The following is a 25,301-nucleotide window of genomic DNA, read 5'->3' on the forward strand; positions in this document are numbered from 1 at the left end:
AAAAACAACAATCGAATTTAACAGTTTTATTGCGAACAGAAGTATACAACAGGGCACTCTATATACACAGGGAGTGGTTGTGGTCTGGGAAGCAGCTCAGTGCAGCCACAAGAGGTGTTACGGGACTCAGCTGAAGCTCTATCTAGCTCTGAGAGCTGTTTCAGGACTCAGCTGAAGCGGTCTAGCTCTGAGAGCTGTTTCAGGACTCAGCTGAAGCGGTCTAGCTCTGAGAGCTGTTTCAGGACTCAGCTGAAGCTGTCTAGCTCTGAGAGCTGTTTCAGGACTCAGCTGAAGCTGTCTAGCTCTGAGAGCTGTTTCAGGACTCAGCTGAAGCTGTCTAGCTTTGAGAGCTGTTCCAGGACTCTGTTGAAGCGATGTGTGACCTCACTGGGTCCCAATGACACCATCATCTCTGACACACTTGGACCTTGCTAGAAAAAGGAGGGCGAGGTAGATGAGGGGGAGAGGGAGATGAGAGAGAGAGTGATAGAGTAAATAGGATGGACAGGCTCAGTGGGCTACAGGTACAACAGGGTACACTCATATCCAACAAGTCAACGGGGAAACAGCATGATGGGGCAGATTTCAAACAGAGAAGTGGAGCAGCTGTCCTGCGAAATGATTACAACATGTCATAGTTCTTCAAACTGGTTTTGAAAAAAGGATCTCACCATTTCTCCCTCTCCTCTTCCCCTTCAGGGTTGGAGAGTCACTGCTGAAAGGCCATAGAACTACTGCAACCTTTCACGTTGCCAGCTAGAAATATTCCATTTAGATGACGAAACTACACAACACAGTGGGGAGAACAAGTATTTGATACACTGCAGATTTTGCAGGTTTTCCCACTTGCAAAGCATGTAGAGGTCTGTCATTTTTATCATAGGTACTCTTGAACTGTGAGTGACGGAATCGAAAACAAAAATCCAGAAAATCACATTGTATGATTTTTAAGTAATTAACTTGTGTTTTATTGCCTGACATAAGTATTTGATACATCAGAAAAGCAGAACTTAATATTTGGTACAGAAACCTTTGTTTGTAATTACAGAGATCATACGTTTCCTGTAGTTCTTGACCAGGTTTGCACACACTGCAGCAGGGATTTTGGCCCACTCCTCCATACAGACCTTCTCCAGATCCTTCAGGTTTCAGGGCTGTCGCTGGGCAATACGGACTTTCAGCTCCCTCCAAATATTTTCTATTGGGTTCAGGTCGGGAGACTGGCTAGGCCACTCCAGGACCTTGAGACCACTCCTTAGTTGCCCTGGCTGTGTGTTTCGGGTCGTTGTCATGCTGGAAGACCCAGCCACGACCCATCTTCAATGCTCTTACTGAGGGAAGGAGGTTGTTGGCCAAGATCTTGCGATACATGGCCCCATCCATCCTCCCCTCAATATGGTGCAGTCGTCCTGTCCCCTTTGACGAAAAGCATCCCCAAAGACTGATGTTTCCACCTCGATGCTTGAGTGTGTGGACAGGTGTCTTTTCTACAGGTAATGAGTTCAAACAGGTGCAGTTAATACAGGTATTGAGTGGAAAACAGGAGGGCTTCTTAAAGAAAAACTAACAGATCTGTGAGAGCCGGAATTCTTACTGGTTGGTCGGTGATCAAATACTTGTTCTCCCCACTGTACATTTGTGTGTTACTTTTGCATTTCTTTCAATTCTTTTTAAAAAAGGCCTATGTTTTTGTTTGTACACAACCTTTCCCGTACCTTATATCTGTCATGAAACACCCGCATAATAATCAGTTCCATTGCTTTGGGCAAATCATGACTAGAATTTCTGAAGCGCACATTTTGCCAGTACATTTGCTTATAATTTTTAAATAGAAAGGAGTGGATCTTCTGGTTCCAGTCATGAAAACGTAAAATAATATTTGACCCATTACAAAATACTTTAGTTCCGGGCTAAACCCGTTCACAGACACTTTCTACGAAACGGTGAAACATTGCCTGAAACATGGCTTCCTGTAACCAATAGGAAACATCTGAGAAACACAGGCTTAAATCAGCCAACCAACACCTAAAACATCTAACCTCTGAACGCACAGCTTAACTGGGCGGTTTCCATGCTTCATTGACTCGGACAGAACAAAGCAGTTAATGCTTTAGTTAAATGTGTTTGTTGTTATTAAAATTACACCACGGTGGCTGGCTACCGTACTGAACACACATGGCGTTTATTGTTGCACGAGCTGGTTGGTTTCTAGATCGTTTCATATGAAGTGTCTAGGACGTAAGATATAAGGGCTAAAAGTTAGTGTCAATCAACAAAGGTCAGAAACACCTCAAGCGGCAAACGCCATTTTATGGGGTGCAAAGGGTTCGTTCTCAATTTACTTAAAGATAAAAGCTAAATAAAGGTAGAATTATATATTTTTTATAGTTCTATTGGATTGGTAATATGCATAGAAGTGATTGCAAAATAACTGAAAGAAATCTGAGTATGTTACAGTGTTTGGTTTGGAACTAGTATCACCTCCTCAACGTATCACCTCCTCAACGTATCACCTCCTCAACGTATCACCTCCGCAATGTATCACCTCCGCAACGTATCACCTCCGCAACGTATCACCTCCGCAACGTATCACCTCCGCAACGTATCACCTCCTCAACGTATCACCTCCGCAACGTATCACCTCCGCAACGTATCACCTCCGCAACGTATCACTCGAACATTCCTACGAGTGAGATCAACCTTCATTCTCCGACTCCCTCCATCTCCCTGCCTGCTTTGTCTCCTCCCTCTCTCTTAATCTTGTCTCTTCTTCCTCCCCTCCCTCTCTTTTCTTTCACTCCTTCTCCCCCTACCTGTAGTCCGCTGAGGGCTAGTCGTATAGTCTTCATAACGTCTCGGTATTTCGTGTTCATGGTCTTTTTAGCCAGAGTCTTCAGCTCCACACTGATGCTGTCAACCGACAGATCCTCACCTACAGCTCGATCCTCCATCAGCCTAAAACACAGAAAACCAACATGAAACATGAATTTCTCACACCTAGATGAAAGGCCTACCTCTTTTTAAGGATGTCTTGAAACCCACTTCTATCTTGATGTAAATAGTTCAAATCTGTTCACATTTTTCACAAAAGCTCGGCAAGTGAGTTAAAGATGCTTTCTGGGATTTTTGAACACTGGTTGTAAATGTGTCACTTTTGAGTTAAAATGAGTTCCCAGAAAGTGAATGTATATGTTGATATGTGCTCCATGTAATCAATACCACTCACACAAATTTGGAGAGTTATGGCTAATTGAGGTATGATTCTACTTCTAGATTATTATAACATATAAACAACATATTACACAGTAAGAGAGAGGTCTTTACTTTGTTTTGGTATAAGTCCCAAGGACACACAAATGCTCACTAAAACAGTTTTAAATGATAACAAGTAGTTGGCAAACATACTTTACAACCAGTGTAGCGATGTGTTTAGCCTCTGGCACTGAGCGGAGTACTGCCACCTGCTGGTCAGAGAAGGACGGTCGAACCCACAGGTAGGAATATTCAGGCGCCACCAGCTCAGACAAAGAGGAGATATGACCCTGAAAAAGGGAGGGGCAGAGGGATCACAGAGGGGTGTCATTCTCTGGAAGAGCAGCAAAAGGGGGGCGGCCTAAAATATTTTTTTCTAAGATATGTTTTCAGGCCTTTTATGCTCCACTGGACAGGAAATGGTGAAAGACAATAGTTCTCGCTGACAGAGCCGTGGGCACTCATGCTATAGCAGTACACGTGTAGCGACCCGGACCGCATGGCCAGCCCTCTTGGTTCTGACAACAGTTCAATGGCATCGGTTTCTCAGAGCACCCGTTTCACGCAGCTCAGCAAGAACTCTACAGTGCAACACAGTGCAACAGAAGCACAACTCCTGGGCAGGTTGGACAATGAGCCAGGATGGCTGTGGGAAAAGGGGAGAGGACCTCAGCCACACCAACCAATGAGAGAAGTATGGCGCTTTCAAAACAACGGGAATATTGTATGGTGAAAGTCAAAACTAAAATGCTGCCAGTTTACGACTTGGAATGCCATGTTTGATATTAAAATGTATTTTCCCCATTCAGAGCCACTTTTCTAAGGCTTTTCAGGTGTATTAACGGCACAGGGGCGGAGGGTATTGAGGGGGAGGGGGGGGGGGGTGAGAGACATTACAGTGACTCATAGACAGCCAGGCTCTACATTCTGTGCTGGGCCGTGATATTCCTAAACAGGGAAAGTCAAAGTGCTGGAGGGATGACGTGACTGGTTGTCTAGCTGGTGCAGAAAACAACTTGACAGATGGTGCCAGTGTTACCTCAGCTATATCCATAATTAATCACCAGTGTCAAAAACAAGGATTACTTAAATAAATGTGAAGCTTGGAATAGTCCATTGTAGAAATATAGCTAAGAAAGTACACATTTTGGGAAATAGCTAAACTAATGACATACAGCCCACTTTCTATCTAATGGTGTTGTCACAGTTATCTAATGCAGTTGTAGAACCTGTGTGATGTGATGGTGTTGTCATAGTTACGTAGCACATTGGTAGAACCTGGGTTAAGGTGTGATGGTGTTGTCATAGTTACGTAGCACATTGGTAGAACCTGGGTTAAGGTGTGATGGTGTTGTCATAGTTACGTAGCACATTGGTAGAACCTGGGTTAAGGTGTGATGGTGTTGTCATAGTTACATAGCACATTGGTAGAACCTGGGTTAAGGTGTGATCGTGTTGTCAGGTACCTTGCGCAGGTCTAGAACCCTTGCAATGTATTCTGCGTTCAGAACGTCCTGCTCCTGGACCTGTGTTCCGTACACTTCCTGGATCCACCCTTGCAGAACGCCCACCAGCGGACCACGTTGCTCTGGATCATCAATACACTGCTTCAGGTGGATCCTGATACAACACAGGGAGACAGATACTGGACATCCAGAACCTCTGACCTGGTGACAGGTAGACATGTCTAGACCATCTTTACAGGAAAACTGGGATTTACACAATGCAACAGCCCCATCTGGTGGTACATTTAGGAAACTCATCATGAAGGAAGGATGAAAGGCAGAGAACCTGACCTGTTGAACTCTGGTAGTTTGTCCAGGTCCAGCAGAGCTGAGTGGGTGGTGATATTTGCTGGGTTAAACTCAGAGATCAGATCCTCCATCCTACGACCTATGCGGTTACCTGCAGGAGAAAAGGGGACCGTAAACCGTAACATCCAGACAACGGCAGGGCTGCCAAGATGCCAGAACAGCCCGTCTTTCAGGACTGGAAATATACTTGGTAGCTTAAACATTTACAACATCAACTCTCTTTCTTTAACTATAACAACAACGGTTTCCTTAACTATAAGGACCATTTTTGGTCCTGTTTCATAACCCCATTCACAAATCAAGCCACATGGGGTCATGACCCATGGTATGGGAAACCTTGCTGTAGTGACATTCAAATCCACATGCATCCTCCACTGTCTCCCTCTCCTCCAACAGACACAGATCCACTGTCTGACTGACATTGTTCTCCATCCTTCATCTCTCTCTGGATGAATCATAAATCTGACACGGATGAAACACTAAATTTCTAATTTGTAAACGTTACAGAGATTCATTTAGACCAAAACGACAGGAGGGAATCTGTTCATTTGAGTTCCAAGCTGGTTTTATTGTGTAAGAGTGGAACATGGATCATATAATTCAAGGCATTCAGACTGATGGGTTTATTGATCCCCTTGTTGCTCTCAGTAACCCGACAATCAAAGGCCCCTCACAGGAAGTTGTTAGAGGTGAGGGGCTGGTTTAGAACTCACCATACCCCCCCCCCCCCCATCTGCATCCTTCTCCTGTCTAGAGCCGTTTGTCTCTCCATCCACACCCCCCCCTCCTCTCTTACTGTTAAATCCAGATCCACAGTGTGTGATAATATCTAGCAGAGCTTCTGGTAGGGCCCCTCCTTTCTGGAAGCTTTGGATGTAGATGTCTCCCTGTCTTTTGGAGAGCTTGCTGCCATCCCTGTTGAGGAGCAGCGGTAGGTGTCCGAACACCGGGGGCTTCCAGCCCAGAGCCCTAGAATCACAACATAACATCTCAATCACTGAACACCACATAACATCTCAATCACAACATAACATCTCAATCACAACATAACATCTCAATCACAACATAACATCTCAATCACAACATAACATCTCAATCACAACATAACATCTCAATCACAACATAACATCTCAATCACAACATAACATCTCAATCACTGAACACCACATAACATCTCAATCACAACATAACATCTCAATCACAACATAACATCTCAATCACAACATAACATCTCAATCACTGAACACCACATAACATCTCAATCACAACATAACATCTCAATCACAACATAACATCTCAATCACAACATAACATCTCAATCACAACATAACATCTCAATCACAACATAACATCTCAATCACAACATAACATCTCAATCACAACATAACATCTCAATCACAACATAACATCTCAATCACAACATAACATCTCAATCACAACATAACATCTCAATCACAACATAACATCTCAATCACAACATAACATCTCAATCACTGAACACCACATAACATCTCAATCACAACATAACATCTCAATCACAACATAACATCTCAATCACAACATAACATCTCAATCACAACATAACATCTCAATCACAACATAACATCTCAATCACAACATAACATCTCAATCACAACATAACATCTCAATCACAACATAACATCTCAATCACTGAACACCACACAACATCTCAACCATTGAATAAAACATCTCAATCACAGAACACATTAAAGTAACTGAAATGATATTTAGTAATATATTTAGTATATTTAGTGTGTGCGTGTGTGTACCTGTACAGCAGCAGGTGTTTGGAGGTGCTGATGAGCCACTCCGACCCCCTCAGAACGTGACTGACCCCCATCATGTGATCGTCCACTACGTTGGCCAGGTGGTAGGTGGGAAAGCCGTCGGCCTTGATCACTACGGGGTCTCCCTCCACCTGGAGCAGGGGTCAGGGAAGAGGTTTCTGCTGTGGAATTACTGGGAGTTCAAGTGTGTTTGGGCTAAAGGCATGCCCCACTCTGACGGCCAGCACACTGGATCTCTACAGGGTCTCCCTCCAGGAAGAGCAGGGGCAATAATACAACAACACATTTAGCAGGGGTGGCTAAAACAGCTGCTGACACACTGAGCCATGTGGCTTAATGCGTTTTTCTGCGTTATTTGTGTTTCTGAAGCTTGGGCATGTAGCTTAGCATCTTCTTCCTGTTACATATTTTGGAATCAAATGCATTTGACTACAGTTTTAACCCTGTGAATGAGCAGGTGTGTAAAGGCCGGTCCCCTACCTGAGCCACCTCATGCCGGTTCCAGCCAAACACCAGGTCGTGAAAGGGCTCGGCCCCAGATTCCAGTTTGAATCGGATCACGTGGGGGACGCCCTGACCCAGTTTCTCCTGGACCTGGGCCGGCCGCAGGTGTCTGCAACGGTTGTCATAACTGCAAACCAACAATCCCACACACAAGAGGTGGTCAAACATGTGTGGACAGATCCCCATGGAAACCAATGGCTCCTCCCATTCCACTAAACACAGCGCCTCTCTTCAGAAACTCCAGTCTGTTTGAAATTGTGTGCGTGAGAGTGGGTGTGTGTGTGTGAAGCCAACCCACCGTGGAGTCTGTCCACTGCATAGCGCCTCCCTCTTCAGGAGCTCCAGTCTCTGCTGGCTACAGAAGCACCTATAAGCCTTCCCTGACTGGACCAGAGTGTCTGCAGCCTGGCTGTAGTGGGCCAGCCTCTGGGACTGGAGGTAGGGACCACTCCCCCCCCCGCGACGGGGACTCTCATCTGGGGGGATACCTGGGGAGGTTCAGTTGGAAAGCGATGTAGCATTCCAGTTTTTACAAATCGCATGATAATACTGACTACATGTTTACAAGCATTTGCAACCCCCCCCATGTCTGTCCTACCAGCCCATTCCAACATGTCCTCAATAGCCCCGGCCGCTCCCGGCACCAGTCGGTTCTGATCCGTGTCCTCCATGCGCAGGATGAACTTCCCGCCATACTTCTTAGCGTAGAGGTAGTTGTACAGGGCCGTACGCAGCCCACCCAGGTGCAGGAAACCTGGGGCGGGACACAGAGACTGTCACAGTCAGACAACCAAGTCCAAAAACCCTGTCCCTGTGTCCTGGCAAACAGCCACGTAAGATGCAGGCTTTAGTTCCATCCCAGCACTAAGCCGATCGATGGGTAAAGGAAATCTAGGAAGGAGATAACTTAAGCACCCTGTGCTGGGTCGTGCCTAAGAGCATGCCTTAGTCAGGCCATATTGGCCATTTATCACAATTAGTCTCAGTCCAGCACGAGACTCGTAGTAAGATTACAAAACACAGGGTTCGATCCCCGTCCCAGTACCTCGACGCACCACCTCACCTGTCGGACTGGGAGCGAACCTCACTCTGACTTCGCCGAAGTCATGATGACCAACCTCGTCAAAATCAGAAGATACCCTTGTCTTCAGAGAGGTATTCAACCCAACGTATTTCCGGTTGAATGTCAATGGCAAACCGTTCATCAACACCAGTGAACCAGGTCTATGGACTTTCCTGACAACACTGTATTGAGTTGTCAGGAAACACCAACGTGTTTTTTTAAGAAAGAGGCATCTGGAGTGTGTGCCGAATTGCAGAAACAATGGCGGGAGCATTTTCATAACAAGAACATTAGCTAGCAAGATACAATATTTACTTTAGATATCCATGTGTTCCACTCGCGAGACTGCTAGCTAACGCACACAAACACTTTAGCACAATAATTTCCTTTTTGTGAGGGAAAACTGCCGTATAACCTCGGCATCTTGACGTCCTTATAAATCCATATCTAACGATGGTTGTAGTCTAGAATCGACGTGCGTGGTTGATAGAAGTACAAGTTGACCGTCAACTGCACCTACACAGGCAATACTTTTTTTTTAATAAACGTGACGTCAATGCACAACTTCCTGGCATGCTCTCTTTTCAGAATATAAGTCTGGACCGCTGACAAACGTGCAGAGTGAAAATTATGGTTTAAAAAACTTTTTTCCGGGAAGTCGATTTTTCGACTTTGACAGACTAGAACTAAATCGTAGTCTTAACAAATGGACACAGAGGGAAAGCCATGGACCGGACAATAAACATAAAATGTACAGTCTATATTGTTAACTATATTACCTTATATATTTCAATTATGGCTTTTATTTTGAAAAAGGAAATCTGAGTTAGCACTGCTGGCATAACATCCCGCTGCTAGAACAACGGTAATGAAGCCATGGCCGTCACTAGGAGGGCACATATTCCAGTGGACACATTTGGCTCCACAACGTCACTTTTGCAACTAGTGGACAAAAACCGGCGAATGAATCTTAAAAAGAGAAAAACATGTTTTCTATTTCACCAAATCACCATTAGGGGGCACCCGTCTCACATAGAAGGGGTCTTTTACCCACACTCTTTTATAAAACATGCACACACATATCAAGTTAAACCGGTCTGTCAATATTGAGGTTGACTCAGTAGATATATGAGTTCTAAGAGCATGCGGAAGTACACATAAACACACACATTGATTTTGTTCTGGTTAAACAGCTCACCTGTGTCTCAGGTGTCATTGTGCCTTAAACGTGGTCACAGAGACAGGAGAGAGCAACCCATTGCTAACCGTTGAGTGACACGGCTAAACCCTCAATCAGTTTAGATTTTACCTTGTTTTAAACCTGACTGACTGACTGAGTGGCACGGCGGAACTCTAAATCAGGTAATCTTTGATTTGACTTTGATTTTGAAAGACTGTATGTGTAACAAGAGCAGACAGTTGGCACTGCAGGAACAATTATGATTTATAGGTCACTTGTTTTAGTCCATCACATACATTTTTGTTCACTTTTTAAAAACATTATTCCTGCAATTGAAGTTTCTAGATTTTTTCAAACTGATTGTGACCTGGGGTACTATATAGACTGAACTGGAAAGACTGAAGACATTTTTATAAAACAGTTGCATTAATATTTGTTTAGGATTGTTAAGATTAGTTTTGGTCAAAATAATATGAATAATAATGTATTATTAATATTTGGTCAGTGCTTAAATATGTTTTATTTCACCTGTCCAAGTGTGTAAAATTGAATTGAGACACCCTAACTTATCGGGATCAAAGCCATATTAATGTTTCTGTTTCCAGTAATCAGCATTGAATCAATCTATACCTCCAGTTTCAGTCTGATACTGGAAAGTTTAAGAGAAGACAGTAGATTGGAACAGTTTTGTAACCCGCTGAAGGTTTCTTAACATTGTTCCTGTTGACAGTAAGCAGCATTGTCTGGTGTTTCTATGATTCTACCTCTGGGAATAACATTGGTCTTGTTAGCCAAGTAGAACAGTGTCAAGACGTTCCTATAATATGATTAGTAAGTCGGGTAGAACAGTGTCAGGACGGTCCTATAATATGATTAGTAAGTCAGGTAGAACAGTGTCAGGACGGTCCTATAATATGATTAGTAAGTCAGGTAGAACAGTGTCAGGACGGTCCTATAAGATGATTAGTTAGTCTGGTAGAACAGTGTCAGGACGGTCCTATAATATGATTAGTTAGTCGGGTAGAACAGTGTCAGGACGGTCCTATAAGATGATTAGTTAGTCTGGTAGAACAGTGTCAGGACGGTCCTATAATATGATTAGTTAGTCAGGTAGAACAGTGTCAGGACGATCCTGTAATATGATTAGTTAGTCTGGTAGAACAGTGTCAGGACGGTCCTATAAGATGATTAGTTAGTCTGGTAGTTCAGTGTCAGGACGGTCCTATAAGATGATTAGTTAGTCTGGTAGAACAGTGTCAGGACGGTCCTATAATATGATTAGTTAGTCGGGTAGAACAGTGTCAGGACGGTCCTATAAGATGATTAGTTAGTCTGGTAGAACAGTGTCAGGACGGTCCTATAATATGATTAGTTAGTCGGGTAGAACAGTGTCAGGACGGTCCTATAATATGATTAGTTAGTCTGGTAGAACAGTGTCAGGACGGTCCTATAATATGATTAGTTAGTCGGGTAGAACAGTGTCAGGTTGGTCCTATAAGATGATTAGTTAGTCTGGTAGAACAGTGTCAGGACGGTCCTATATGATGATTAGTTAGTCTGGTAGAACAGTGTCAGGACGGTCCTATATGATGATTAGTTAGTCTGGTAGAACAGTGTCAGGACGGTCCTATAAAATGATTAGTTAGTCTGGTAGAACAGTGTCAGGACGGTCCTATATGATGATTAGTTAGTCTGGTAGAACAGTGTCAGGACGGTCCTATATGATGATTAGTTAGTCTGGTAGAACAGTGTCAGGACGGTCCTATAAGATGATTAGTTAGTCTGGTAGAACAGTGTCAGGACGGTCCTATAATATGATTAGTTAATCTGGTAGAACAGTGTCAGGACGGTAAAACACTTTTTTCCCATTTTAAGGAGCAGTTGTATGTCCACATCCCATTTAATTGAATATACCTTAGGCATTAATGGTCGAATAACCTTTCACTAACCTTTTAAGCATTGTAAAACTGTATCTTCTAAATTCTCTATCCTATCAAATCCTGTGTCACTGTGTTACACATCATGAGGGAAGTGGTAATCCGCCCATTGAGTTTGAAAAGAGAACAGGATTGTCACCACTGGGTTGGTCGTCACGGACACTGATTTTAAAAGAGCTTAATACAAAGAGTCTAGGTGGGTCTGTGTTATAATAGTCAAGGCAGGCATGTACAGTACACTTGAAAATGATTGGTGCCTGAGGAAAATATCTTGTATATATGTAGCTAACATTTTTATCCTTTGGCTGATTTGTGAAGCTCAACAACCTTTAATCACATTTCATGTGAGCGTTCTCTGCTCTTTGCCGTGTTGATGGAAGACGAAGGGAGTTTAGCCTGTTTGTCGCCACATATTTATACCATTATGAACAACAGATCTAACCCTAACCCTAACCCTAACTAAAATCTTCAGAAGATCAGAATATACATAAAATAGATTTTCTTAATAATATTTTTTAGGGGTGCCAATAACGATTTTCACTCAATTAAAAATTAGATTCATATGATATTTGGAGTGTAAGATCAAGTTGATAAATAACAACTTTATTTAACCACAGCCTCTTTTGTTCATATTTATCTGTGATAGACCAGGTGAAAGAGGCCAGAACAGTTCAGGTTAGGATCTCAGAATATAAGATATGAGGGATTTTAGATTTGTATTCATTTATTTAGTAAATAATTGTATGATGGTAGTATCCTTACAAAAAGTGTAAATAAAGAGTGATCTTTATTTCAAGCCATGCAGGTACTAACACCGTAGAAAGCATGTATTTCCATGTTCCATGTATTTCCATTGTTTTTTCAACAACAATAGAAATGACACAATGTACAGAATCAACATGGAATCAACAGAGGTCATAAGCAAAACTCTTGTTTAAACGTCATGAGAGCCAAAGCAAAGAGGGTCAACAGTCAGTTTATGGAACAGACTGAAATGCAGCGTGAAGCACATAGCTGTGATGTTACGAAGGTTCACATGCCTCTCACACAATGTATACTCAGGGTCTATATTGCCCCTCTGTACTGGTCTATATTACCCCTCTGTACTGGTCTATATTACCCCTCTGTACTGGTCTATATTAACTCTCTGTACTGGTCTATATTACCTCTCTGTACTGGTCTATATTAACCCTCTGTACTGGTCTATATTAACCCACTGTACTGGTCTATATTAACTCTCTGTACTGGTCTATATTACCTCTCTGTACTGGTCTATATTACCTCTCTGTACTGGTCTATATTAACCCTCTGTACTGGTCTATATTAACTCTCTGTACTGGTCTATATTACCCCTCTGTACTGGTCTATATTACCTCTCTGTACTGGTCTATATTACCTCTCTGTACTGGTCTATATTACCTCTCTGTACTGGTCTGTATTACCTCTCTGTACTGGTCTGTGTGTGTGTCTGTGTGTGTGTTACTGAGTGTGTCTGTGTGGGTATGTGTGTGTATTACTGTGTGTGTGTGTGTCTATGTGAGTGTGTGTGTATTACTGTGTGTGTGTTACTGAGTGTGTCTGTGTGTGTGTTACTGAGTGTGTCTGTGTGTGTATGTGTGTGTTGGGTGCGGGCAAGCAGCATTCTTCTCAGTGAAGCCTGTTAATGTTTTTTGCCGGTACAGACCATGAATAGTCCTGATTACAGTGACCTGTCTCTCTCACCACACCCTGATCCTGACCTGTCTCTCTCACCACACCCTGATCCTGACCTGTCTCTCATCACACCCTGATCTTGACCTGTCTCTCTCACCACACCCTGATCCTGACCTCACTGACAATGACATGTTGGGGGAGTCAGAGACCATATATATATATATCTGTACTGGTCTATATTACCCCTCTGTACTGGTCTATATTACCCCTCTGTACTGGTCTATATTACCTCTCTGTACTGGTCTATATTAACCCTCTGTACTGGTCTATATTAACCCTCTGTACTGGTCTATATTACCCCTCTGTACTGGTCTATATTACCCCTCTGTACTGGTCTATATTACCTCTCTGTACTGGTCTATATTACCTCTCTGTACTGGTCTATATTACCTCTCTGTACTGGTCTATATTAACCCTCTGTACTGGTCTATATTAACCCTCTGTACTGGTCTATATTACCCCTCTGTACTGGTCTATATTACCCCTCTGTACTGGTCTATATTACCCCTCTGTACTGGTCTATATTACCTCTCTGTACTGGTCTATATTAACTCTCTGTACTGGTCTATATTTCCTCTCTGTACTGGTCTATATTAACTCTCTGTACTGGTCTATATTACCCCTCTGTACTGGTCTATATTAACCCACTGTACTGGTCTATATTACCTCTCTGTACTGGTCTATATTAACTCTCTGTACTGGTCTATATTACCTCTCTGTACTGGTCTATATTAACTCTCTGTACTGGTCTATATTACCTTTCTGTACTGGTCTATATTACCTCTCTGTATTGGTCTATATATATCTGTTATAATGTCAGGGAACATTGTTATAATGTCAGTAACATGTTATTAAGTCTATAATCTGTTATAATGACATTAAGTAGTCTTCCGTTCCTCCGTCAGTGATACCTCTGAGACCTGTTAACCCTATGAGTGCCCTGTCCTCATCGTCATGACATCATGCTACCTCTTCCTCCTTATCTACCTCACTGCTATCTGCTGCTGCTGGGGTGAGTACAGTAGAGTACAGTAGAGTTCAGTAGAGTACAGTAGAGTGCAGTAGAGTACAGTGGAGTACATTAGAGTCCAGTAGAGTACAGAACAGTCGAGTTCAGTAGAGTACAGTAGAGCACAGTACAGCAGAGTACAGTAGACTACAACACATTAGTCGATTTCAGTGAAGTGGGGTACAATACACTACAGTATAGTAGAGTACAGTATAGTAGAGCGGAATGGAGAACAGTCGATTACATTAGAACACATTAGAGTACAGTACTTCAGACTACAGTAGAGCACAGGAGAGTGAAGTACAGTAGAGTACAGTAGAGTACAGTGGAGAACAGTTCATCATAGATAAAGTTTACAGCTGTATATAAATTTAGGGTAAGCCTGTTTTCAGTTGTAAAGGGAACCCTGCACAATTTTGGAAAACTGTTAAGTTTAAAAAAACAATGAAAGCAATTAAACAGCTAATTATGTCTTTGTGCCCGTCAGGTACCTCCGATGCCAAGCGGTGAGTGTTTTCTAAACCACAACAACACCCCTATCTGCCCCATATATCACATAGCTCAACCAGCAGCACGACTTAAGCTGAAGATCCTCTGAGGAGTTCATGTTCCTTCAGTGCCCTGGAAACGAGATGTTCTTACAATAGGCAGCTGACACTGGGTATGGGAAGAATGTTTCTTTGAAATGTTTCTTTTGTCTCTCATGCTGATGGAAACAGAGTTGAGACCTGCCACACACAAGAACAGTGTACACAGGTGAGCTCTAGCATTCTTTATCTCCCTTCCCTCCCCCTTTTACTTCATCTTTCTCTGTCTCTGTCTCTCTCTCTTGCTACCTCTCTCTAACTCTGTCCACTCCTCTGTCTCTCTCTCTCTCTCTCTCTTGCTACCTCTGTCTAACTCTGTCCACTCCTCTGTCTCTCTCTCTCTCTCTCTCTTGCTACCTCTCTCTAACTCTGTCCACTCCTCTGTCTCTCTCTCTCTCTCTTGCTACCTCTGTCTAACTCTGTCCACTCCTCTGTCTCTCTCTCTCTCTCTCGCTACCTCTGTCTAACTCTGTCCACTCCTCTCTCTCTCTGTCTCATAGAGACACACATTGTGCTGGGTTAGACAGAATTAGTTGGTTCTAAAAAGGTTTGACAGATCAACCATCTGTGTGAGACGCCATGAACAAATGCATGTGTCCAGTAGACAGGCAGCGTGTGTTAAGTATGTTACACACAGGGGGATGGTCTATCATCTGAGACTCAAGGGGGACCAGAGTCCCTGAAGACAACATCCCCATGGAACCCTGTTCAATGCAGGGAACTGGAAAGCCATTTGGGACAAAGATTGTTTATTTAGATGAATCAGGTTGGTGTTGGGCCAGATATAAATGTTTTGTCCACAACACGACTGCCATTAGTGTCCACAACACGACTACCATTAGTGTCCACAACAAGACTACCATTAGTGTCCACAACACGACTGCCATTAGTGTCCACAACACGACTACCATTAGTGTCCACAACACGACTACCATTAGTGTCCACAACAAGACTACCATTAGTGTCCACAACACGACTGCCATTAGTGTCCACAACACGACTACCATTAGTGTCCACAACAAGACTACCATTAGTGTCCACAACACGACTGCCAATAGTGTCCACAACACGACTGCCATTAGTGTCCACAACACGACTACCATTAGTGTCCACAACACGACTGCCATTAGTGTCCACAACACGACTACCATTAGTGTCCACAACACGACTACCATTAGTGTCCACAACACGACTACCATTAGTGTCCACAACACGACTGCCATTAGTGTCCACTACATGACTACCATTAGTGTCCACAACACGACTACCATTAGTGTCCACAACACGACTGCCATTAGTGTCCACAACACGACTGCCATTAGTGTCCACAACACGACTACCATTAGTGTCCACAACACGACTGCCATTAGTGTCCACAACACGACTGCCATTAGTGTCCACTACATGACTACCATTAGTGTCCACAACACAACTGCCATTAGTGTCCACTACATGACTACCATTAGTGTCTCCATTAGTGGACGTGTACCGTACTATTCAGATCTCATGTGTACCGAACCCTGCTTGCTTGACCCTGGTTTTTGCCTCTTGGACATTAAAGTATACGCTCAGCGAAACCACTCCAACTGGTTCCTGTGTCGTATTCGTTACACTTCCTGGGGTCGAAAACATACAAGATTACACAATGTAAAACATCAAACATTACACCATAAAATACATAAAATATTACACAATATAAAATATGAACAGAAAAGTGCAGGGAAAAGACCTACCTGTGACCAGTATTTCCAGATTTACAGGAAAAATGACCTACAGTGAATATCAATAGTCTACACACCCCTGTTAAAATGCCAGGTTATTGTGATGTAAAAGAATGAGCCAAATATAAATCATGCCAGAACCTTTCCCACTTTTAATGTGACCTATAACGTGAACAATTCAATTGACAAACAAACTGAAATCTTCAAGGGGGGAAAATGAAAAAGAAAAACCTTACAACATCCTGTAAGGCACATCTCAAATAAATGCTTATCAGGTGTCCAGATTATTTCTCTCTGAAATGATGATGTGTGTTATTCCTCATATAGTTTCCTTTAGTCATTAGGACTCTAGCCGATGTGGCTGTGGTGTCACCTCAGAGGAAATGCATTGTGGGTCTGTAATTTCCAGGTGGAGAATGCCACCTCTGTCTTCCTCCAGTGTGTGGGCCTGCCGGCCAGGAGGACCGGTAGAGACCATCTGCAGAACCTGAGGGACGCGGTGGAGGCCTCCTTAGACCTCTACTCCTTCATGGTAGGCCTCATCCCTCCATCCTGCTTTTCTCTCTCTCCCTCTGTCTGTGACTCTCTCTGTCCCTCTGTGACTCTCTCTCCCTCCCTCTGACTGTGACTCTCTCTCCCTCCCTCTGTCTGTGACTCTCTCTCTCCCTCTGTCTGTGATTCTCTCCCTCTGTCTGTGACTCTCTCTCCCTCCCTCATTTCATGTTTTGCCTTCCTCAGTCCTAACTCTTCCCTACTCATTCTACTTTGTGGTTTGTGGCCATAGAAATAAAATAAACATGAATGAGTATGTCCTTTCTATTCATTTTATTTCTGAGAAATAGGCTACGTCCATTATGTCTCACCTCCCCTATCACCAGCTGTCTCACCTCCCCTATCCACAGCTGTCTCACCTCCCCTATCCACAGCTGTCTCACCTCCCCTATCCACAGCTGTCTCACCTCCCCACCAGCAGCTATCTCAACCCCCTATCCACAGCTGTCTCACCTCCTTTTCCACAGCTGTCTCACCCCCCTATCCACAGCTGCCTCAACCCCCTATCCACAGCTGTCTCACCTCCTTTTCCACAGCTGTCTCACCCCCCTATCCACAGCTGTCTCACCCCCCTATCCACAGCTGTCTCACCTCCTTATCCACAGCTGTCTCACACCCCCTATTCACAGCTGTCCCACCTCCTTATCCACAGCTGTCTCACCCCCCTACCCACAGCTGTCTCACCCCCCTATCCACAGCTGTCTCACCTCCCCGACCGCAGCTGTCTCACCCCCCATCCACAGCTGTCTCACCTCCTTATCCACTGCTGTCTCACCTCCCAGACTGCAGCTGTCTCACATCCCTATCCTCAGCTGTCTCACCTCCCTGTTGCCAGCTGTCTCACATATCTGCCAGGAGCTCCCATGTGCCTAGTGTTCTTAATTTAAGCCAATCAGTTAGTAAGGAATGTTGACATGGTTTTAAAGTTATGTGTAGAGTAACAAGAATATTAGTTAAGCAATTAACCACTGCTAAATAATACTAAGAATGATGACAATAGAGGATCAGATTTATACAGCAAGAGGCCAAACTTTTCAAATGTTTTACTTGATTGTGAAACATTGAGGGAGTTATCAGGGCGTTGTCATCACAAGGTGTGTGTGTGAGTCTCCCTGGTATTCTGTCATTCCGACTGTTCTGAACAACCAACATTCCTATTGTTTATGAAAGCTTAATAAGCGTGGTGGAGAAACAGGAATAAAGTGGATAAAGAGGAACGGCATTCTTAGCAATGTTTTCCATTGACAAGAATGTGAGTACACTTAAGTTCATTTATCCCCCCGTTATCTCCCCCGTCCTCCCCCTCTCTCCCCCTCCCTCTCCAGAGGTCCAGTCTGTCTCAAAGCCCGCTCACAGGTCTGGAGCTGAGCATCAGTGTGAACCCGGAGGCAGAAGCCTACCAGAAGGAGGACCTGGTAAAGGTGTGGGTGAAGTTGAAGCTGAAACCTCTCCTGTCCAGTATCTCCAGAGGGTTCCTCATCTGCCTCAGCAACAAGAACTTCAGCTGCTCCACCTATCAGACAATGTATGTACATTCAGGTAGTAAGGCACAAGGGGGTGTAGTTTTTGACCAGTCGAACATGGATGAAAGCCTTTTCTTACCCTGGATGCATCAGAAAGCCTGGATACAGATCTCTGCAGTTGTGTATTGGTCATATACCAGAAACCCCTGAGATGCGTTGTTGCTGTTGGAAACCAGTTGCCATGGTGTTGGGTGGTGCAGCAATCAGGACGTTGCCTCCTCTGAATATACTGTTCTGACCAACTACTCTTTTAGAATAAAACAATTCTTAATCTTTAGTCAGTTTCTTGTCCAACAATGCATGAATTCCTGAAAAAATATTGCCAGCATGATTTCAACAGTAGAAGGTTTTGTTTGTCAAACCCGTGGTGTGCACTCTAATAAACCACAGTTTTCCCCCAGTCGACAATCAGGTTTCAAACCAATCTGTCAAACCAATCATGAATACTAACCAGCTACAGAACATTATGTTTTAAAACGTGTAAATACTATCCAACTATTTAACATAATCTGTCAAAACATGTGAATACTATCCAACTACACTGTAAGTGTAAAAAAAACCATTAATTTTCTGGCAGCTGGGGTGCCGGAAAAATACCATTAAAAAACAGGTTCATAAAGTTGTAAAACTACGTAGTGTAAAATTACATTATTAATTCTGTAGAAATATGGAAATTTACTTTACTTCAAATAAAGTATATTGATGCAATTTCACTGTAAAAAAAACAATTTTCTCCCCCAAAATCTCCCTTTTGTTTCTGTCATCAATAGATTGTTCATCAAGTTTATTGCATTTATACATCACCGATATGTATTTTGATGACTCATGCCTTACCAACTTCTACAAGACACACACAATGTTGGCAGAAATATGCAAGCCAGAACACCCAAAACAATTCTTATAAAGCAGCAAATCATGCCAAATAGAATCGTCTTCTTTTCTATGGTTGGCACACAAAAAACATTCCAAATGGTTACACTGTAAATAAAGAACAAGACAAAAAACAAGACAAAAAAAAAAAGAAGCTCTGTCAATTACAACAAGCATAAACATTAACAAAATGAACTGCCACTAAGCATGCTGGGATATCAATAATAAAATAGAAATAATGTGTATTTATAGTTTTTTTTGTAAGCTGCTAATCAAAGTCTGTGGACAAACAGATAATACTTCCTGATAACAGACTTTTCCAGTTATTTTACAGGATAAATGTTAAATGAAGGTTTTATTGTGTAATTTAAAACAGGATTTTACTGTCATTCTGAAATACAGAGAATTACATGTAATATTTTAAGTAAATTGCCTTAAAATAACATGTCTTTTTTTACAGTGTAGATTACATTATGTATCAAAACGTGTAAATACTATCCAGCTATATAACATTATGTATCAAAACATGTAAATACTATCCAGCTATTTAACATGATCTGCAGGCCAGCCGTTTACCATCTAACTGTATCAGACTATCTGGACTAGACCATGTTAGTGACACTTGCCTCCTCCACTTACAAGGCTTAAAAATACCCCTTGAAATAGATAATCATAGACTGACACTGTGACGACTGCGGCCTCTGCTGCCTCTCCTCCCCCTGCAGCAGGCAGGCTCCAGCGGTCAACGTCACCGGTCTTCTGACACCACCGCCCATCTCATTCATTCATTTCACCTGTTGTCTTGTTTAGCGCACCTGGTCCTCATTCTAATCATTCCCCCCAGTAGATATGTTCCCTCTGCTTCCCCTGTCTTTGTGTGTTATTGTCGCGCCTGCTAAGAGCATTGTCAGGCTACGCCATTTATCTAACTATTAAATACAGTGAACAAGTACGACTTCGTCTTCCTGCTCCTCATTTCCACTCGAGCCTGACAGACACTTAGAGTCCCAGCTGGATACAGACTTTAAGATACTACTTCCAGGTTATAGATTCATCTACATTATCTCTGTAATTTGTCTTTTCTGCTATTAAAAGACAATCCCACTCCACCTGTTCTGTCTCCAGGGTGCAGGAGATGAGCGATCACTTCTCGGAGATGGATCCTGTCAGACAGAGGTGGATATATATGTTCTTCATGTACCCCTTCCTGTCCAGGACGGGCGCCGGTAGGACTCCTTTATAACACTTGACATCATTTATTTTCTTGGAAACAGGGTGACATTCAGGCAGGAGAAAAGTAGGAAAACAGGATGGTGGGATTTAACCCCGACATCTGGAGGGGAACTGCATATGTGACTTGGGCCGGGAATGTTACCACTATTACACAGCTCTGCACTAATTAAAAACACTTTTCTGGAGTTTTAAAAACACTACACTGGGGTTTTAGAAACACTACTCAGGTGTTTTAAAAACACTACTCTGGTGTTTTAAAAACACTACTCTGGAATTTTAAAAACCCTACTCTGGAGTTTTAAAAACATTACTCTGGAGTTTTATAAACACTACTCTGGAGTTTACAAAAAGTTTTTTATGTATTTACAGCAAAATAATTTGGCATGTGCAGTTGAGTCATGTGTGCCCTGCGCAACTGTCAATGAAACATCCCTTATAACATACATATGGCATAACAATGTTATAGCTGCTCATAACACTTCTCTGTGTTCAGGCTGTGTGATACCCAGGCAGAGCAGTAAGGACTGGCTGGTCAGGAATTTTGGTTCTTTTAAGGCTGTTGCTCGTATGAAGGACCTGAAAGCCCTCAACATGGTCTTCAGCGGGGTGAGCGCTCTTCCTCTCTCTCTCCTCTCCTCCTCTCTCCCTTTGCCTATTCAACATCATAGAATGTGGCCATAAGAGGTTATAACTCCTCCCTTTTCCTCCCTCTATCCCTCACCCTCTCCCCCACTCCCTACATTTTATCCCCTCTCTCTTTCTGTTTCTCTCCCACTCCCCACACCTCTCTCTCTCTCTCTACGCCCCTCTCTCCCTCTCTCTCTCTTTGTGTCTCTTTGTCTGTAGTTGGAAGTGCTTGACCTGTTGACCTCTGAGCAGAAGGCGGAGTTGTTGCTCAGTCCGGGTGTGGAGAGCTTCGAGAACGGAACCCTGACTTTGTTGTTCCATACCCTACTGACCGAAGTCAACCCCCCCGTGAAGAACAACCTCTGGACTACACCCGGGTACCTCAACGACCCCCCCTCCTATACCCCCGCATACCCTCCCGGATCTGACAACAACCACTCACCCCAACACCCCCAATCCCAGGAGAGCCTCCGAGAAGTAAGTCCCACTGGCCTCCCATTAGATTCACTCTGTACAGGGCCATCCTATTAGATTCACTCTGTACAGGCCCATCCTATTAGATTCACTCTGTACAGGCCCATCCTATTAGATTCACTCTGTACAGGCCCATCCTATTAGATTCACTCTGTACAGGCCCATCCTATTAGATTCACTCTGTACAGGCCCATCCTATTAGATTCACTCTGTACAGGCCCATCCTATTAGATTCACTCTGTACAGGCCCATCCTATTAGATTCACTCTGTACAGGCCCATCCTGTACAGGCCCATCCTATTAGATTCACTCTGTACAGGCCCATCCTATTAGATTCACTCTGTACAAGCCCATCCTATTAGATTCACTCTGTACAGGGCCATCCTATTAGATTCACTCTGTACAGGCCCATCCTATTAGATTCACTCTGTACAGGCCCATCCTATTAGATTCACTCTGTACAGGGCCATCCTATTAGATTCACTCTGTACAGGCCCATCCTATTAGATTCACTCTGTACAGGCCCATCCTATTAGATTCACTCTGTACAGGGCCATCCTATTAGATTCACTCTGTACAGGCCCATCCTATTAGATTCACTCTGTACAGGGCCATCCTATTAGATTCACTCTGTACAGGCCCATCCTATTAGATTGTAAGAAGTAAACTGATGCAACAGAACAGGTTTAATGTACAATCTCAGTGAGTTGTCAGGAAGTGTCTTACTCTCTCCTGTGGCAGGTGGTGAACGGGTTGATGGGGGTCTTCAGGCCTTTCGGGAGCTTCATCCGGGAGTTTGTGTCTCTTACACAAGAGGTAAATGCACACGTTTTCTGTCTGGATAAAAGAGGAACCACTTCACTTCTAATTCAGCAATTTACCTCTCTAGCACTGTCTGTCTCAGTACCATCCCCAGAGGAACCTGTCTCTCTCTAGCCCTGTCTGTATCACTACCATCCCCACAGGAACCTGTCTTTCTCTAGCCCTGTCTGTATCACTACCATCCCCACAGGAACCTGTCTTTCTCTAGCCCTGTCTGTATCACTACCATCCCCACAGGAACCTGTCTTTCTAGCCCTGTCCGTATCACTACCATCTCCAGGGGAACCAGTCTTTCTCTAGCCCTGTCTGTATCACTACCATCCCCACAGGAACCTGTCTTTCTCTAGCCCTGTCTGTATCACTACCATCCCCACAGGAACCTGTCTTTCCCTAGCCCTGTCTGTATCACTACCATCTCCAGGGGAACCTGTCTTTCTAGCCCTGTCTGTATCACTACCATCTCCAGGGGAACCTGTCTTTCTCTAGCCCTGTCTGTATCACTACCATTCCCACAGGAACCTGTTTTTCTCCAGCCCTGTCTGTCCCCTACCATCCCCAGAGGAACCTGTCTCTCTCTAGTCCTGTCTGTCTCACTGTCATCCACAGAGGATTCTGTTTCTCTCTAGCACTTTCTGTCTCACCCCCTCCCCAGTTGATACTGTCTGTCTCACCCGTCTGTCTCACCCCCACCCCAGAGGCCTCTCTCCGAGATCCGAAGCAGCACTCTGACTCAGGTGGTGTTGAACTGGACACTGGCGGAGCTGGCCGGGAGGTACCGTCCCCAGGAGGGTCCGGAAGCCTGGCTGGACCCCCTTTTGGACGTGGAGGACTGGTACAACCACGTCGTGGTGCCTGTCCTCCGCCGCGTCCTGCCCCCAGAACAGACGCACATACCCAGCCGCCTGAAGGCCGTCTTCCACAGAGTGTTGTGAGTTCACAGGTTGACATGTAATACATGTATATTACATGTCAACAGCGACTCCAGAGTCACAGACGCTATGTTGGCAGTTCATTAAGGAGAGACTGTGTTGTGTGTTGACTCTTCACATGTCGGTCGCATTCCCTTTTGACCCCTTAGCTACCTGAACGGCCACATGGAGAACATGGAGAACATGGAGAACGAAACCGCTCCCCCGGACGTCTGCAGCATCACCCTGGAGGAGAGGTCATGTGGGGTGAGTGAAAGGTCACACGTCAGACCTGCTGGACATTTTAATGGACGCCAGAATGGGGTATCTGGTCATGTGATGTGGGGTATCTGGTCATGTGATGTGGGGTATCTGGTCATGTGATGTTGTTGGCTGCTATATTTTACACCTCTTTTGGTGCTGCTAGATCTGGCATGCATGCTGGAACCTGGCCGTCATCTCTGTCATGACAGCTCCTATATTTAAATATCTATGACGATAGCTCCTATATTTAAATATCTATGACGATAGCTCCTATATTTAAATATCTATGAAGATAGCTCTTATATTTAAATATGTATTAGGAGAGCTCCTATATTTAAATATCTATGAAGATAGCTCCTATATTTAAATATCTATGACGATAGCTCCTATATTTAAATATCTATGAAGATAGCTCCTATATTTAAATATGTATTAGGAGAGCTCCTATATTTAAATATCTATGAAGATAGCTCCTATATTTAAATATCTATGAAGATAGCTCCTATTTTTAAATATGTATTAGGAGAGCTCCTATGTTTAAATATCTTATGATAGCTCCTATATTAAAATATCTGGAGACAGCTCCTATATTTAAATATCTGAAGATAGCTCCTATATTTAAATATTTAAGGGGGTAAGTAAGTATATTTAAATCTCTTCGGGGTTAGCTGTTGTATCTATATCTTTTCCAGGTTAGCTGCTGTATTTAAATCTCTATCGGATTAGCTTGCTTGAGGTCTCTATGGGGTTAGTTACTGTATTTAAATCTCTTTGGGGATAGTTACTCTATTTAAATCTCTGTGGGGTTAGTTACTATATTGAAATCTCTATGGGGTTAGTTATTATATTGAAATCTCTATGGGGTTACTTACTGTATTTCAATCTCTTTGGGGTTATTTAATGTTTTTAAATCTCTTTGGAATTAGCTTTCTGAGGGCAGAGCACATTCTGTCCTGTCAGGGTAGCAAGATCTGTCTGTGATGACCCGCATCTGTAGTCAGGCTGAATCAGCATGTTCTAAAATGCTCTAACACACTTTAAAACCAGAATGATTTGTCTTCCCTTACTATTATTACTCACTTAATTATTGCTACTGTTCATTTTTACATCAGACAACATTGCCAGAGAGAACAAATATGTTCTCTTGAAGGAATTTCTTTCTTATTGTCACCTGTACACTCTCCCCAGTTAACCAATGCTGTGGAGAAAGTGGCTCGAGTCCTTCACTGTGTTGCCCGTAGTAACCTGACTATGTCGGAGGAGACTGTAATGGGTCTGGTCAGGGAGTTGACGGGCCGACTGAACTCATTGGTGCAAGACTTCTCTACAGCGGTACGGTTCAACCAATTACTGGGAGACTAATTACATTTTGTCGTCTGAAAATGTTGGATGCATTTTCTGTCTGGTGTGAGCTATACCATAATTTAAATAACAAGCTGC

General features: G+C 43.5%; 2 protein-coding genes across 8 annotated transcripts in view; one reads left to right on the top strand and one right to left on the bottom strand.

Moving 5' to 3' along the window:
• Positions 1-11: 11 nt before the first annotated feature.
• On the bottom strand, positions 12-8,973 carry ears2 (glutamyl-tRNA synthetase 2, mitochondrial). Its single transcript, XM_010868177.5, has 11 exons — positions 8,442-8,973; positions 7,977-8,132; positions 7,677-7,866; positions 7,355-7,505; positions 6,857-7,005; positions 5,863-6,035; positions 5,049-5,157; positions 4,719-4,872; positions 3,406-3,542; positions 2,814-2,955; positions 12-431 (listed from the first exon to the last, which is right to left on the bottom strand). The coding sequence occupies exons 1-11, from the start codon at positions 8,719-8,721 to the stop codon at positions 324-326; spliced, it is 1,749 nt and encodes a 582-aa protein (XP_010866479.4). The 5' UTR covers positions 8,722-8,973; the 3' UTR covers positions 12-323.
• Positions 8,974-9,667: 694 nt separating this feature from the next.
• mslnb (mesothelin b) overlaps positions 9,668-25,301 on the top strand; it is a 91,693-nt gene continuing 76,059 nt past the window's right edge. For 4 of the 7 annotated variants that reach the window (XM_034294023.1, XM_034294029.1, XM_034294028.1 and 1 more), the window contains exons 1-13: positions 9,669-9,803; positions 14,177-14,283; positions 14,768-14,786; positions 15,000-15,036; positions 16,998-17,120; positions 18,466-18,665; positions 20,659-20,759; positions 21,260-21,372; positions 21,613-21,870; positions 22,609-22,683; positions 23,385-23,617; positions 23,768-23,864; positions 25,050-25,193. In XM_034294023.1, the coding sequence (XP_034149914.1) occupies positions 14,226-14,283; positions 14,768-14,786; positions 15,000-15,036; positions 16,998-17,120; positions 18,466-18,665; positions 20,659-20,759; positions 21,260-21,372; positions 21,613-21,870; positions 22,609-22,683; positions 23,385-23,617; positions 23,768-23,864; positions 25,050-25,193 (1,458 nt within the window). In that variant the 5' untranslated portion in view covers positions 9,669-9,803; positions 14,177-14,225. Of the gene's footprint in view, positions 9,804-14,176; positions 14,284-14,767; positions 14,787-14,999; positions 15,037-16,997; positions 17,121-18,465; positions 18,666-20,658; positions 20,760-21,259; positions 21,373-21,612; positions 21,871-22,608; positions 22,684-23,384; positions 23,618-23,767; positions 23,865-25,049; positions 25,194-25,301 lie in introns of all 7 variants that reach the window. The other 3 variants (XM_034294027.1, XM_034294026.1, XM_034294025.1) reach the window with 1 other exon arrangement.

Source organism: Esox lucius, chromosome 9, assembly GCF_011004845.1.
Source record: "Esox lucius isolate fEsoLuc1 chromosome 9, fEsoLuc1.pri, whole genome shotgun sequence".
NCBI classification, from domain to species: Eukaryota; Metazoa; Chordata; class Actinopteri; order Esociformes; family Esocidae; genus Esox; species Esox lucius.